Genomic DNA, 15,139 nt, shown 5'->3' with positions numbered 1-15,139 from the left:
GTGACATTGCACCGCCTCCTTTACCATAAAGATGTACGCATAGCCGGGGTAGTAGAACCTATCACGTTAAATAATTAGGTAACTACGGTATAGATTTAAGTTATATTGAAGTTTATAATAGTTTATCGGAGACTTCTAGACGTAAATACGTTAATATAAAGACTACTTTAAGGCTATTGAAGTACTTAAGGATAAAGAAAGATGGGGAAAGGAAAAGGAGAAGTCAACTGGTAGGTTGAAGTCTTTTAGAAGCATTATGCTTCTAAGAGGATTTAAAAATAGCAGTTTGTGGTTTGCTGTATATGTCAAGCCACCGCAAGCCACACTATCCCAGCTCTCATTTACGCGGCACCAGCTAAAACGCGTACTTTGTACTTCGTACAATACATCTACGTCATCAACATTTCAAACCAACAATTGTATTTTCATAAGTTGGATAATTGACTACAGCACCACTTCCAATGTTATAATTTTCATATACAATATTATGTTGCTTACCTGCTAGAAAAGATAGTTATCTCCAGCCATTTACAGCTCGTTACTAATTAACAGTAGTTAACTCGTTATGTTTGTAGCCTACGTGTCGGAGTTCAAGAGTCTCGATCACTTGCTTAGACTGCAAAGAGTACAACGTGTTCTGGTTTAAGACAAGCGAATCGCGAAAATGGAGTTTGACAAAATCATATACGATCCTAGCCAAGTCAATGGTAGTTTAAGTGCTATGGACGCCAAGGTAAGCATTCTTATGATTCGTGGTGTACCTGGTGAAGTCGTCTCTCGTGGAGATCTTCACCTATCGTATACGGACTATCGTCTGTAAACAAAGCCTAACATCTCGTTCACTACAGCCAAAAGGCTCGGCATCCCTGGCCGCCATAGTCTCTGCGTTTGTCCCCACATGGGTAAGTGTATATATATATCTTCAAACTTCGTACACTTGCTAAGCCAGGAAGGTAACGGGCCTCATCTTTGTTGCAATATTCATCGTCATTCGGCATTGGTATCCCAATATCTATGCTCCCCGAACCTTCATCGAAAGCATACCGGAGAAGTATGTATCTGCCTCTGACTTATCACCATGATACTAAATCTCTTGTAGGGACCGGACTCCTTCTGCTGGTCAGTCGTATTTCAATTGGATCCATACCATGCGCAAGGTTCCGGATAAGTTCATCTTATATCACCAGTCTCTGGATGCGTATCTCTATCTCCGTTTCCTGCGAATAATTATCTTCATCTGCTTCGTTGGTTGTTGTCTCACGTGGCCTATTCTCATGCCGGTGAACGCGACCGGTGGTGGTTCCTCAACCGAACTGGATAAGGTTAGCATTGGGAACGTCAAGAAAAGGGGACATCTATACGCCCACGCAATAATTGCTTGCGTATTTTTCAGCTTCGTTATGTTTACAGTTGCCCGCGAGCGACTTTGGCTCATTGGCCTCCGTCAAGCCTGGACTCTGTCGAAGCCTGTTGCGAACCGCCTTTCTTCACGCACCGTTCTCTTCCTATCAGCCCCAAGAGATGCACTCGACGAAGAGAATATGCATCGGTACTTTGGAGATGGAGCTTTGCGCCTTTGGCCAGCGACTAAAGTCGACACGCTAGAGCATCTAGTCTCGAAACGTAAATCAAAAATCGAGCAGCTTGAGGCTGCGGAGATGACTCTAATTCGGAAGGCCAACCATGAAGGTAGAAAACGAATTAAATCACATGCACAGAATGAGCACCAGCAATACGATAATCTTGAAGATTTGGTTAAGAAATCAATAAGACCGCGACATAAACCGGACGTATCGCCACTAAATGAGAAAGTCGATAGTATCGAGTGGTTACGTGAGAAGATAAAAGAGGAGGAAGCAAGCATCGAGGATGCGCGCAATTCATATGAAATTGGTGAGACTAACGGATCAGCTTCAGTATTCGTCGAGTTTAAGACATGTGCGGAGGCTCAGCGGGCCTGTCAGCAAGTCGCGTCCAGCAACCTGTTAGCCCTTGGTCCCAGGTATACTGGTGTTTCGCCCCAAGAAGTCATATGGAATAACCTTACTATACCGCCTGCTCGCCGTATCTCCGGAGAGGGGACTGCTATGGCTATTGTTATAGCTCTAATAGTTTTCTGGTCTATTCCGAGTGGTATCATCGGCTTAATCTCTAACATCAGCTATCTTGCGGATAATGTCGAATGGTTGAGCTTCTTGAAGGATTTACCAGAACCAGTCATCGGTCTGCTATCTGGCTTGATACCACCATTGGCGACGAGTTGGCTAAGCAAGCTAGTGCCTAGCATATTTAGATGTAAGGATTTAGTCGTCCGGATTCAATCGTGGATAGATATGCTTACCAGTACCAGACATATTCAAATCAACTGGTAGCCCTACCAATACTGCTGCTGAACTAAAGGTCCAAAGATGGTACTACATCTTCCAAGTGACACAAGTATTTCTTGTCACTGCAGTTTTCTCCGGGGCGGCACCCGTGGCTGCACAGCTTTTGGAAAGGGCCCAAGATCCCACCTCGATCCCCGAACTGCTAGCGAGGCAGCTTCCAAAGGCGTCAAACTTCTACCTGACTTACTTTATTGTCCAGGGCACTACCTCCGCTGCTGATAACTTACTTAACTACTCGGATCTGCTAAGTTATCTTTTCTATGACTATTTCTTCGATAAAACTCCGCGCCAGAAATTTAACCGATATACAAGTATGAAAGGGATCGCATGGGGCAAGCTGTATCCAAAAGTGAGAGGCCTTGTACAATGAATATGGATCAGCGCTAACTTTATACAGTTCGCCAACTTTGCAATCATCGGTTAGTATAGAACTTATCCTTATCTTCGGTTTTATCCGCTCATCCTTCATAGCAATTGCATACTCGTGTATCGCGCCATTAGTACTAGGTTTCGCGGCTGTCGGACTAGCCCTGTATTACTTCTCCTACCGCTACAACCTCCTCTTCGTCATCCAGCCGAAGATAGATACCAAAGGCCAGGCTTATACACTCGCATTGCAGCACCTTCTCACGGGTGTCTATATAGCCGAGTTGTCCTTATTAGGTCTTTTCGGCTTGAGAAGAGCAACTGGTCCATCTATTATAACTGGTTTCTTGTTTATCGCGACGATACTTTATAACGTGCTAACTAACAAGTACCTCGCGCCGCTTGAACAGTTCCTACCGGCCGACTTAGCTACGCTGACCGAGAGAGACGACGAATCCACACCGCTATTAGCCACCGCAGAAGAAGGGCAGGCACACTCAACATCCCGGATTCAGCGTCTAGGACAACAGGCAAATGTTCCGAAGACCATCGCGCAGCGCATTCTAGACCCAATAGCACATTTTTTGGAACCGCAAGTTTTCGCCTCATACCAGGCCATGAGAACATGGCTGCAAGATGGAGACTTATCCAATGGCGAAGAGAACGTCCCGGAGTACACAGAAGAGCAAGTCCAGAAAGCATATTTAAATCCGGCCCTCACAAGTCCAACGCCTTTGATCTGGATCGCAAGAGATCCGATGGGCGTTAGCCAGAACGAGATTACGGAAAACGAGAAACATGGTCTAAAGGCTAGCGATCAGGGCGCCTGGCTTAATGAGAGGGGTAAACTTAGATGGAGCGTTGAGGAGTTTGAGGAGGTGCCAATCTGGAAGAGGGATGTGACGTATTGAGAAAATAAGTCATTTTATCCTACAAATAGATTGTTTACATCCTAATGAGGATGTTAAATTGTTCGCAGAGCTACCTAGGTAAGGTATGATTGCCCGTTTCCTTAGAATCAGAAATTTTATATTGTTTAAGAGCGGATAATTATGATTATGTCAGCACCCCCTTTTTTATGTGAGGTACTTAGGTACTTAGGTACGTGGGTAAGTGCGAAAAAAGGGGGAATGGTTGAATCACATAGGTTCATAAAGAAGCGTATATGGTGGGATGTGAACTGTTTTAAGTTAGCTATGAGATAATCCTTAGCCATGAGGCTCTACGTTAGATCGTGAGCTCACTTCCCTTCCGAATTCTTAAATAGCCATTAAGGTATATTCTCCCTTGTGCTCCCTGCTATGGCGACCTTGTACCTACGCAAGACCCGGAAAGATTTTACCAATGGTCTCACTCTCGCCACAGCATATGCTATAGATGACATGGGCATACCCCTTGACTATATTGCAGAGCTCAGGGGCAAGAAATTCGTAAGCCTGCATCATACTCAAGAGTGCCCAGACGGTATTTTTGTTGGCTTCTCCCCAGCGCTTTATCTCCATCACTGCCTTTTTCCCGGCCCCCATGTCCCTCGGTGGGCGGGCCACAACGACGTATCCGAGCGTCTCTAGCCCTTTGAGAATCATCTCTAGACCATCTGTAAATTTACCTCTTGAGATCAGATCTGCGCCTGCCCCAAAGTAAGGCCCCGACAACTCGGGGCGCACCACCGGCGGCGCATCCTGCTTGGCTGTGTACGTCTTCTCCAAGTCTTCTAGTATCTTTCTCGCTCGGCTGAGTTGTGCCGGCGTAAAATCCCACTTCAACAAGGGTTTGAGGGAGAGGAATAAAGCCTTGCGTTTCTTAGTGATACTTTGAGGCGTGGACTTCTTGTAAAGGCACAGCGCGCAGTTACAGACAAATCCCCAGTTTCCTTTGAGCTTCTTCTGGGTTTCTTCGTAGGTCTCGTTTAACCCGGGGCTACGGTACATGAAGTGCAACTCCGTGCCCGCCTCTAAGTCCTGGCTGGCCCGCACGATTTGCATGTCGCCGATGAAGGTGCGATAACAGTTAGTGATACAGGAATGGTTGATGCGTGATGCGATGGGCCAGATGCCACACGTAGTATGCTCAGCAGGCTTGTCCTTTCTCTCTCCATTTTGATTGATCATAGTCAACATGGTTGACTTGTAACTGGTGCGTGGGGCCCCGAAAGAGTTTAACTGAATAATTTTCACAACGAGGAATCTACATTGTTGTTAGAATTATCATCTATTGTATGCAGATTCTTAAAAAGACTTACGTATCAACCACGGGAACGCCGTCAACTTTAGATATCGCAACACGGGTATAGTCACCATGATGCAACTCAGTGAATACCTTCGCCCCATCATAGTTATGGTATAGTTTCTGAACAATCTGGGTGATGAGGTTTGCTTGACCGCCCATGGACATGATGTTGGTATGCCAATTCATCAAAATCGTCGTGTTCGATTTGCCAGTATTGTTATCATCACCAGCATAGCTGTACGCAAAAGCTTTCTCGCATAACAAAAGCTCCCCTGCCTTGACTGCCTTCGTGGTGAACAGACCCTTGCCCCGACCGGGTGAATCACGGACAGCCACTGACCCAACGTATGTTGCGCAATCAATCAAGGGCGGAGTATCTTCAGCCTGTTTGTACATGCTGCCGAATTGATACGATCCTTTTTCCTCCTCACGGAGACGTTGCTTAACTCGCTTAATCTCGGCCAATGCGCCTGAGTTCTTGGGGTTGGAACGCACGAGGAGCATAAGTCTCTCCAAGCAAGAGCGAAACTTCCCTAGTGCGTAGAGAGCCTTGGCCTCTCGGAATAAGGCTTTTTCCATTGGAGAATCATCGCCCATATTGCCCTTTTGTGCGTCGCTGAACGCTTTCTCTGGCCGGTCGAGGTAAAGGTTGGTGAGAGAACGGTTAAGGTGAGCCAGCTGCTCCTCCTTAGCAGTATTAGCAGCGCGTATTGCATCCGTGTACCTGTGAGTTTAATCAGTACCCTAAGCTATCAAACGTATAATGTTTTCTACGAGTAATTACTCACAGGCGCTCCGCCTTGGCCCAGTCCTTCTTCTGAACTGCCTCATTTCCCTCCCTACGTATATCCTCAGAGCTCTCATCGAGACTTATAAATCGTTTTCTCCACTCTAGAGGAACACGATTGTCGGTATCCTCGGGCCAGATAATGTCGCTGACATGATCGACCCGCAAACTATATGAGCCACTGTTGGTAACCTTGAAGAAAGGCTCCTTAATGATGCATATATCTTGAGCCTTCAGAATATGCTCTTTGGCAACCTTAGATTCTTCGGGCTGATTGTAGAGCTGAAGCAAGATCGCGGTACCCTCCTCGTCTTCAACGATAGCCATGACGGCAGTCATTCGATCGGGTGGCGTCAAGACGCGGACCAAAGCATAGCTCCCCCGATGGTGGTTCTCAAGCATCATTTCTGATATCATCAGAGGCTTGAGATCCTGGACGGAACGGATACAGGGGGGATAATATGGTGGTACTTGCGACGTGTAGAGCTTGTGGTTCGCCTTGTCACCCATACTAGCAGATTGATTAAGCTTCATTATGAATTGTAGAACAAGAAAGCTGGGTGGGGGATGATCTCGAGGCTTTTCGCCCTTGCGACGCTGTGCTCGCTCTGCATTTTCTTTGCTCTGTCTGATGAAGGCCATATGTTCTTCAGAATCGGAAATGTCTTTGGTGTCCATCGTGGCTCTAGCTTCCCTAGTTTCGCTGTTTGTATTTCTGAGAGCGTTGGTAAGTTCAGGTTCGGTAGAAAGATGAGGCAAGATTTTAGAGAAAGGGAGGCCAGTTCCTACGGAAAAGCGCTTAGGGGCGTACAGATATATGATCACCTTCCACCAGGCCTATACCCTACTTGATAATCTGTGAATGAAAGTACTTGTTGATGTCCTTCGTGGCTCCAATCACTCAAATATGATGGGTAGCCTGCAGGATCGTTTGCTCTAAGTGTTGCTATCTAAGCCTATTGGGCCATGCAGCTATCCAGAAACTTGTATTTGTCTTGCGACTCGGGCTACGTCGGCCTGTCCCCGCGCCAATAACAGGATGGTTTCATCATATTATCGATCATCTCTCAATTTTATACACAGTAGGGGTGACTGCATTTACTAATACCTACGTACCACAATTCGATGTATACCTATCTACCTACTTAGATCTCCTAGGTACCTTAGGTACCCAGATACATGCGATGCCAACTTCTATCATAAAGGGGTAAACAGGTTTTCAAGACCTCATGTAACATAACTTAACACGGATTTTATTTTCAACCTACACACTCTATGTGGGAAATACCCTAGCTGCAACTGGAACCAAAACCCATTAAGCTTTATCATGGCACGAGAAAGGAATAGAGACGCAGGTGATGAATTCGGAAAGGCTGCCTAGCCGTAAGACATCTGGGCGCCGAACCCCGTTAATTTTGAGTATAACTCAATTTAGGTGCTCAAACTAATATTGGCGTTCGTATTCCTCAGCTTGCGCCCCAAAAATGGGTGATTTCCAGGCAAAGGTAGCCCGTTCTCTCCTTTTCTTTTCCCTCGTCTTTTTGGTCGTGAGAGCTTTACTTTCCTTAGCAACCTTGAAACCTGGCCTGTCTATTTCAATGACTGGCTCCTCATAGATTTCGGAGGACTGTGGTCCCTCTGAAAAATGGCCGTAGCTTGCAGCATCAGGCTCGGCCGTCCATTCTGAAGCTGCCGGACTCGTTGCTTCGTGCTCCGGTTCTTCCGGTCGCTCTGGCATAGGTGCATCTAGAGCTGGTTGGCTCCAAGATTGTTCTTGCTTAGAGGAGAATTCAGGTGTGTTGGCTTCTTTTTCTAGTTTGTCTTTTGAATAATAGTTAATTTTGCTTCTAGCTTAAAGTAAACAATAAAGGAAAGGTCCACTATTCAGCTAACTCACCACCTCCTGTACCCTTATGATATTTGCTTAGGCGCTGTAGCTCCGTCATGCCACTGCTCAGGACGTTCATCTTATCCGTGAGGAATTGTCGTTCGTCTGCCGTTTCCCAACTTTCGGCAGCAATCCTGCTTACGGTATCATCGCTAAGTTCAAATACCACTTCAGGGGTAAATAACCCAGGCAGCTTCGAAATAAGACAAGCTTCAATCGCTAGCTTACTGAAGTCATCCACAATTTGCTTCAGTGCTACCTATTATATAATGTTAAGTAAGCTTGTGACTATAGGGGTAGTATGGGAGACTTACTTCATAATATGCCTCCATCCAGTCGATCGCATCCGAACTTGACACAGTCTCCATGTCTTTTTCAGTATGCTTAACAGCTGCCTCCAAGCACTTGTCAAGACTTCCAAGTAGCATATTTGTTCCAATTCCAGACTCTTTCAGACCGCGCATGACATTGTCCCGATAGCGACCGATGCGAATCTTCTGAACGCTCTCTGTCAGATAGTGGTTATATGTTATTGGGTGGCCATCCTCATGAGGTCGTAGGATCTCGGCCACTTTGCTACCAAGCTCACGGTTGAGCCGACCCAAACCATCACTAATCAATTCACACCAGAGCTTCGCCTTCGTATCCTCATCCACAATGTATGTCAATGCTTCATTAACAGTTAAGTCAACAGCTTTGAATATCTTGCTAGAGAAACTTTCCAACCAGCTTCTCCAGGGCTTACACTGTTCGCGGAACAACTCGCCAATTATCAAAGGGCTGTATGTGCCTGGAAGCTCACACCCCCGACTTCTTCTCATCAGATCTTTCACTTCTAGTAGGTAATCATCTCGTGAAACCTCTGTAGGGTCATCCATTGAGACTTCCATTGAGACTTCCTCGACAATATTCCTTGCATGTCCATCAGTTCGCATTGTATGGGCAAAATCAGTCAAAATATTCTGCACAACAGCACGGAGCCTTTTACGGTACCCGATCTCTTCCCGAGCGTTTCCAAAGAACTTATCTTGATAAAACCCATCTTTTGCTTCGGTGATGAGATTTGAGAATTGGTGGCTAGCCTTGAGCAAGTACTTGCGTTGTTCAGCGAGCGTGCTACGAGCTGCGCCAAGCTTTTCAAGTTGGCTCGAGCATTCGTCTAGTCCTCTCTGGATCTCTTCCAGAACTTCCGGTAGCTGTTCGAGTATTTGTTCCTTGAGCACCTCGCTCAACCGAGTACGTAGGCTTGCGGACCCTTTCTGGGATCGTGGTAGTCCAGCCCAGACGCCTTGATCGAAAAACTCCGCCTCTGCTTGGTCCCGCTCCTCATTCGTGACATCTCTGCTTTTGAAACTACGGTTTCTCATGACGTGCCATCCAAGCCGGAACTTGACGTCCCTATTCTGCACCAAGTCGAAGTAGTCACGCTCACTTGCCGAGCCGACGTCGAGTGTGTCCGGTTTTGTGATGAGTCCCAAGGTCCTTTCACCACGAATATCAATTTCGCGTGCATGCTGGGTGACTTCTTGCAAAGCGAAGTTGCTCTGAGCTGAAACCACAGCTAGTATAATACTCCGTGGATTCTTCATGTACGAGAGCACTAGCGATTGTACGATCGCGGCATCCTCAGCCGACTGCTCCCTATTACCGGCACGAAAAAGTCCCGGCAGGTCAACGATTGTCAAATGAGGCTGAGTTGGACCGGATAGTTCGATGCGAAGGACGTCCTTGCAGAAGGTTCTACCTTGATTGGAACCAACTCCCATAACTTCTTTAGCCTTATCCACCAAGGCTCCAATATTGAAGTTGTCAGGGATCTCGGAGTATTGGAATTTCTCAAGACGTGCCTTTTCTTCAGCCGAGCGATCGATGCCAGGAGAAATAGATACGCGACATGTCTCTTCAGTGTGTTCATTCGTATGTCGTAAGATCAATTCCGTCGCGAAACGTGTACAGAGGCTATCCTTGGTTGGAAAAGTCATGCCCGAAATTGCCTGCAAAACAGAACTTTTACCCGATGATTGATCGCCGCAGACGACAATCTGAGGAAGATTGACATATCGGTTAATTCCCTTTGACCTCAATTTATCAATAATATCCATCAATGTCTTGTGGTCCTTAGATTGAAGCGGCATAGCCGCTCCTTGGGCTGCCATATTAAAACGTCCGATATAAAATGAAGCATTGAAGCGCTGCTGTTCACGTAGACGTTGTTCAGCGTACCTCAGGTTCTAGTTTAAAGAGGGGAGCTCGGAGCTCGATATCAAGGAGAACACCGATACGTAGGTACCTATTGACTGGTCATTCCCCCTCTCAGATAACCCAACTTGATTTCTTTCAAGATGAAGAGCCTGATTATTAGAGGCACCTATTGATGCAGGCTGCCGTGGCGTTGGCATGCCACGTTGAGAACATATGCACGCTTCCCGCATGTAATAATGGTAGCCTGCTTATTGCTCAACTGACTTATCACATCCCAATGTTAATGATGTGGCTTACAATAAGTACTACAATAAGTACAGCAATACATCATACATCTGTTTGCTTTTACAGCCACTTTAGTACTAATCACCCATGTATCTTCTCCTTGAAGGAGTTGAACTGTTCTGGAAACGCTGGCTCCGGCTTAGAACCGTAAGGTATCATCCGCACCATATGCCGCCTCTCTCCATCCGCAAAGTCAGGTACCGCGCTATGCGCTGCAGTTCTTTGATCCCAAACCACGACGGTTCCCCTTTCCCATTTGACCCTACAGCTAAAATCGAGACTTTTGATATGGTCGTGTAGGAACTTTAGGAGGTTATCCGACTCCTCCGGTAAGAACCCCTCGATCTTGCGGGCGATCGTCGGGTTCACGAATAACGAGGGTTTACCCGTGACAGGATGTTTAATAACCAAGGGATGTGTCGTGTTAACAGCCTCCTTCAAGGCACGCTCCGTCCCGATACGAGCAACTTCTCCGACCGAAGCCGACGTGTGATAGAGACTTAATCCTCCGAGGAGCTGTCTAAATGCAGGTGACAATGCTTCGTATGCTGCCGTTAGGGATGTGAAGGCCGTGTCACCACCACCAGATTCGGGAATTTCAAGAACCCAGAAAAAGGTTGTCGATGGTACATTTGGCGTGAATGTCTGATCGACATGCCATAAGTCGTACGCTGTGCGAGGGCCGAGAAGCGTTCTAAGGTTACCACTGCGATCTCATTAGTACAGCCATCCTGCATCAGTCTAGACATTGCACACTTACGCAGTTTCATCCGCATACACCACATGGAATTCTGGACTTGTCCCCGCAGGATAACCCATCGTAGGATGTTTATGCAAGGGTCCGTAATACTTCACAATATCTCGTTGTCTTTCGAACCCAATGTCTGCAAAGTCCTGATCTCTCTACATTTTAATGTTAATGATATTTTCATCGTCTATGATTACCTAGAGCCTCACAAAAACCAAGACGCCTCTCTCGGCCGCCAGCAAAGCAACTTCATCTAGTCCTGCTGGAGGAAGCTGGCTGAGCTGAACGCCGGTGATCTCTGTCCCGATCCTCGGCGTGATGTTTGTTATCTTCGCGTTTACTTTAAAAATAGCCGGCTTCAGGGGGTCCGCGCGGCTACCCGGCTCATCCGCCTCAAATTGAGGGACATCCAAGGTAGGCATATACCCATCTGGTCTGGTTGGAAGGTAAGCCAGATACAGAGGCTCAGATGACATGTTGATAATTTACTCCTGACTGCGCATGTCGTTTGACATCGAAGATTACTGGAGCGCTGGTTATTGAAGATATGTGAAAGTTCCAGGGTCCGTACCGGAGCCTAAGCTTTCTACAAACATGCCATTCTCACCGTTGACCGGCCGAATTTTCCTAAAGGAACCTAGCTCGGTCTTTACATTCCCGACGTGATACAGTAGATCTAGATCCCAGTAGATCATCAACCGGACCCGACACGGATTAGATAGGTCAGCCTTTCATTACGACATCGGCATGGTAGATGACAGCATCTCAGGTTGGGTTAGAGAGATATCAAATACCGACAGTGCGGTTTCAATAACTATGAGATACTATTACTGAAGATATGTAGATAATATATTCGTTTTATAGGCCGTACTAGTGTTAAATAGGTCAACTCTCAATGCCATGATTATAGCTTGAATGTCACCATAAGCCCGCCCATGGTAAGTCCTTGGCTTTTTCTAAGCAGGTTCTATTCGTACTGATAATAAACAGCTTTATAATTAGCATATTGCCGATACTGTACCTAGACATGTCTTAAGACTTGGTCCTCTTGAGAGTATTAATGTCCCTCGATAACGACTGACTGATAGTTTTTTTTCCCTCTTTCATCCAATTCCAACACCCTCGGATGACTGCAGTCATGACATTAACCCCGCCAAGTGAATACACGGGCAAACCAAGTCCTCGCAGTCAGGCCGATGTGTTACATACTGCATCGCCAGCATGGCTCGGAAAGATACACCCATATTTCAAGAACCCAGAGCATGTCGTAGTTTTCAAACTTGACGTCCTCCTTTTGACTTGGGCCTTCGTCGCTGGTTTAATGAAAGATATGGACCAGTCAGCAACAACGCAAGCTTATGTTTCAGGCATGAAAGAATCGCTTTCGCTCTACGGAAACGAGTTGGTCGAGTTCGCCACTTATTTCTCTATCGGCTACGCGCTCTTTATCGTTCCAGCTCAAATGATACAGACCCGAGTTCGCCCCTCAATATTTCTGCCAATCTGCGAAATTATTTGGGGTGCACTTACTTTGGCAACATACAAGGCGCCCAATGCGAAAACTGTTTTTGTGCTGAGGTTCTTCCTTGGTGTTTTTGAGTCGACGTCTTGGCCCGGCCTCGTCAGTCTAATCTTCAACTGGTATACACCAAAAGAGCTTGGCAAGCGACTGGCCATATTTGGTGTCAGCGGTGTGGCTGGTAATATGTTTCTGGGAATTCTACAGGCCGCGCTCTATAAAAATCTTAACGGGGTGAATGGTCTCGAGGGCTGGCAATGGCTGTTTATCGTCTCCGGCGTTATGACGATGGTATGGGGAGCCATAGGATTTCTAGTTATCCCCGACTCTCCTAAGATCACTCGAGCTCTCTACTTGAACTCTTCCGAGCGGGATTTGGCCCGTATAAGACTCTCTAAACACGGAATGACGACTTCGGAGCTAATCCCATTCGATCTTCTCGTTCGAAAGCTCCGCTCATTACTGAAGAGCCCCCTTACGTATCTGTTCGTCGCAGCCTACCTTCAATTCGCCTGGTCGCAACGCGCCAACTCGTACTTCCTACTATATCTCAAAGGCGTCACAGACGCGACTGGGAAACCATTATATTCGACCTATACGGTGAACCTCATTCCCCTCGGTGGCTATGCTATCTCAATCGTCTGCAACATCGCACTAAACGCACTAAGTGATTGGAAAGGCTGGCGGTGGCAAGTCTCATGCGGTGCTGCTGCTTTACAGCTAGTAGCAACCTCTGTTCTAGCCGGATGGCCCAACTCGCATGCTACAATCATGACCTTCTACTTCCTCACTTTTGCTACGGCTGCTTGGGGTTACGCACTCATCGCATGGCTTGCGGAGATACTGCGGAAAGAACCTGAGGCGCGATCGATCATCGTGGCCATCGCCATTACGCTGGTCTATATTGGGCACGCCACGATCCCGCTACGCGCGTGGCGAGTGTCTGACTCCCCTACATATCCAATTGGGTTTCCATTGGCTGCGGCGTTTTGCGTAGGGAGTATAGTATCTATGCTAGGAATGCGATGTTATGTTCACAAGTATCCAAACCTATTAGAATGGGGGCTGGACTGGAGAGAAAGGCAAGATGGCGCTATCGAGGAGGCATCTGATTCCGACCACGCGAATGGGAAACAAATTACGAGGCAAACAGCACGGGAGATTTAAACATCAATGGCTTCGCTAACCTAGGAAGAAGATATTACTATTAATAATAAAAGCTCATCTATATTCACTAGGAATAGCCATTACAGTCTAGCAGTACCTCGTCACTACTGCTCAGAAAGACATTAGCCCCAAATAATTCACTCATGTTTTTGGCCTGTAAACAGCCTACGAAGTTTCTAGTATCTATTATGCTTAGGATTAACTTTACTCGATTATTTAATAGAGAAGCACGCACGCGTGTTTCAGCTCACAGAGGACAATATGTGTGCTAAGATGGGTAATTGATATTGATAACCCCCCTTACCTATTCGACCCGGCCGCAGTAGATTCCCTAAAGAAATAAGTTTAAACCCACCGTTGCGTTATTAAGAAAATGTTACACTGATAACACCACGTTCCCTATAGCCAATTAGAGTCTTTCAAAGGCCAACAACGGACCGTCGCCGGAATGGATAAGAGTATTCCTTTCCACGACATGAGGCACAGCTAACGCTACAAGCCACCGATGATCATAAACCCTATGGATCTAACCTTGTGTTGGTGGATGAATTAAGGAATTCACCTTTTACGATATTAGACGTATGTGAGTGATAGGCGTACGAGGACGGCCCCCATCTACACAGTCCTATGGTATGACGAGCCTTAAAGTCTTAGCTATAGTAGTATGGTAGTACAACTCAAAGATAGTAGCCCTATTGTTAAGGTTAGATAGATTGGCACGCTATTGTGTTTCACCAACCCTTCGTATTCGGCGGCCTATGTTTTGAAGTATGCTTATCAAGTTGCTTAGGATAGGTATTAAGCCCAGCTGTTCTATATAAGATCTACATGCTCCGGCCGACTCCACTTCTTCCGCTTAGATACGTCTAATAGTTTCTATTTTTTCTAACCCGATATTTACTTCCGAATACACCCAGCTGAATTATGGCAGAGGTATCCTTCTCTTCCTTAACGCCTGCTCAGCTGGAGGAACTTTTGAACAAACCTGCAAAACAGCCTCCGGACGGAATACAGTCTAACTTGATAAACCCACAAAACTTCAATGATGGCGGCTTTATATTGACGTCGTTTTGCTTAGCTATTGCAACGGTATTCGTACTTATACGGCTTTACGCGAAAGTATTCCTCATTGGGCGTGTACGAATCGAAGACTGTATCATAGCCTCCTGCTAATCCATCCTTAAATATCCTTACTGACACAGTCTAGATTTAATAATAGTCGGATACGTACGTCGTTACTTTATAGTTGATGTTGCCTTGTTCGGCGAGTTGACGCCATTAAAAGAGCATCTTCGTAGGCATAGCCTATTGTATCTACAGAATAATTATCAATGTCGGGTTTCGTATTCACCAATGGGACGTTCGTCTTAGCAGTCTGAGCGAGCATCTATACGTAAGTTTCCAGCAAGGCCTTCTAGACCAGCCGGCGTTACTAAAGCAGACCAGGTCATGCATCTCTGTATCAACCTTTATTCCGCTCACTTACTGGTTACGAAAACACCATTCTCCTGGAATGGATTCATATATTTGTTCCGGATGGCCATCGCAGTCCCTTTTATTG

General features: G+C 46.3%; 5 protein-coding genes across 5 annotated transcripts; 2 read left to right on the top strand and 3 right to left on the bottom strand.

Annotated features, from left to right (window-relative positions):
• The first annotated feature begins 396 nt into the window (after positions 1-396).
• On the top strand, positions 397-3,867 carry F4817DRAFT_192201 (DUF221-domain-containing protein). The gene is made up of 7 exons (XM_049298473.1): positions 397-733; positions 849-902; positions 954-1,051; positions 1,100-2,295; positions 2,351-2,736; positions 2,785-2,806; positions 2,859-3,867. Exons 1-7 carry the CDS (start codon positions 665-667, stop codon positions 3,662-3,664), a joined length of 2,631 nt encoding a protein of 876 aa, XP_049156933.1. The 5' UTR covers positions 397-664; the 3' UTR covers positions 3,665-3,867.
• On the bottom strand, positions 3,867-6,526 carry F4817DRAFT_192197 (uncharacterized protein). Its single transcript, XM_049298472.1, has 3 exons — positions 5,771-6,526; positions 4,996-5,706; positions 3,867-4,940 (listed from the first exon to the last, which is right to left on the bottom strand). Exons 1-3 carry the CDS (start codon positions 6,445-6,447, stop codon positions 4,070-4,072), a joined length of 2,259 nt encoding a protein of 752 aa, XP_049156932.1. The 5' UTR covers positions 6,448-6,526; the 3' UTR covers positions 3,867-4,069.
• A 294-nt stretch (positions 6,527-6,820) lies between these two features.
• Positions 6,821-10,074, bottom strand: F4817DRAFT_344583 (P-loop containing nucleoside triphosphate hydrolase protein). The gene is made up of 3 exons (XM_049304164.1): positions 7,972-10,074; positions 7,667-7,916; positions 6,821-7,590 (listed from the first exon to the last, which is right to left on the bottom strand). Exons 1-3 carry the CDS (start codon positions 9,811-9,813, stop codon positions 7,214-7,216), a joined length of 2,469 nt encoding a protein of 822 aa, XP_049156931.1. The 5' UTR covers positions 9,814-10,074; the 3' UTR covers positions 6,821-7,213.
• A 19-nt stretch (positions 10,075-10,093) lies between these two features.
• Positions 10,094-11,625, bottom strand: F4817DRAFT_344581 (taurine catabolism dioxygenase). The gene is made up of 3 exons (XM_049304163.1): positions 11,102-11,625; positions 10,905-11,047; positions 10,094-10,850 (listed from the first exon to the last, which is right to left on the bottom strand). The coding sequence occupies exons 1-3, from the start codon at positions 11,366-11,368 to the stop codon at positions 10,226-10,228; spliced, it is 1,035 nt and encodes a 344-aa protein (XP_049156930.1). The 5' UTR covers positions 11,369-11,625; the 3' UTR covers positions 10,094-10,225.
• Positions 11,626-11,635: 10 nt separating this feature from the next.
• F4817DRAFT_192170 (major facilitator superfamily domain-containing protein) lies at positions 11,636-13,692 on the top strand. The gene is made up of 2 exons (XM_049298471.1): positions 11,636-11,830; positions 11,883-13,692. The coding sequence occupies exon 2, from the start codon at positions 12,019-12,021 to the stop codon at positions 13,576-13,578; it is 1,560 nt and encodes a 519-aa protein (XP_049156929.1). The 5' UTR covers positions 11,636-11,830; positions 11,883-12,018; the 3' UTR covers positions 13,579-13,692.
• The last annotated feature ends 1,447 nt before the right edge of the window (positions 13,693-15,139 follow it).

The sequence above is a fragment of the Daldinia loculata genome (assembly GCF_022478755.1).
Source record: "Daldinia loculata strain CBS 113971 unplaced genomic scaffold F4817scaffold_42, whole genome shotgun sequence".
Classification (NCBI taxonomy): Eukaryota; Fungi; Ascomycota; class Sordariomycetes; order Xylariales; family Hypoxylaceae; genus Daldinia; species Daldinia loculata.
This window is presented reverse-complemented; position numbering and strand designations above follow the sequence as displayed.

Excerpts from the sequence above, each read along its gene's own strand:
- F4817DRAFT_192201 (XM_049298473.1), top strand. The coding sequence starts at position 665 with ATGGAGTTTGACAAAATCATATACGATCCTAGCCAAGTCAATGGTAGT. Across the intron at positions 734-848 it reads TAAGTGCTATGGACGCCAAG|CCAAAAGGCTCGGCATCCCT; the intron begins GTAAGCATTCTT and ends CGTTCACTACAG. Across the intron at positions 2,296-2,350 it reads AGTGCCTAGCATATTTAGAT|ACATATTCAAATCAACTGGT; the intron begins GTAAGGATTTAG and ends TACCAGTACCAG.
- F4817DRAFT_192197 (XM_049298472.1), bottom strand. The coding sequence starts at position 6,447 with ATGGACACCAAAGACATTTCCGATTCTGAAGAACATATGGCCTTCATC. Across the intron at positions 5,707-5,770 it reads TGGGCCAAGGCGGAGCGCCT|GTACACGGATGCAATACGCG; the intron begins GTGAGTAATTAC and ends TTAAACTCACAG. Across the intron at positions 4,941-4,995 it reads GGCGTTCCCGTGGTTGATAC|ATTCCTCGTTGTGAAAATTA; the intron begins GTAAGTCTTTTT and ends ACAACAATGTAG.
- F4817DRAFT_344583 (XM_049304164.1), bottom strand. The coding sequence starts at position 9,813 with ATGGCAGCCCAAGGAGCGGCTATGCCGCTTCAATCTAAGGACCACAAG. Across the intron at positions 7,917-7,971 it reads GGATGGAGGCATATTATGAA|GTAGCACTGAAGCAAATTGT; the intron begins GTAAGTCTCCCA and ends ATTATATAATAG. Across the intron at positions 7,591-7,666 it reads TCATAAGGGTACAGGAGGTG|ACAAACTAGAAAAAGAAGCC; the intron begins GTGAGTTAGCTG and ends ATTATTCAAAAG.
- F4817DRAFT_344581 (XM_049304163.1), bottom strand. The coding sequence starts at position 11,368 with ATGTCATCTGAGCCTCTGTATCTGGCTTACCTTCCAACCAGACCAGAT. Across the intron at positions 11,048-11,101 it reads AGAGAGGCGTCTTGGTTTTT|AGAGATCAGGACTTTGCAGA; the intron begins GTGAGGCTCTAG and ends ATTAAAATGTAG. Across the intron at positions 10,851-10,904 it reads GTGTATGCGGATGAAACTGC|TGGTAACCTTAGAACGCTTC; the intron begins GTAAGTGTGCAA and ends ATGAGATCGCAG.
- F4817DRAFT_192170 (XM_049298471.1), top strand. The coding sequence starts at position 12,019 with ATGACTGCAGTCATGACATTAACCCCGCCAAGTGAATACACGGGCAAA.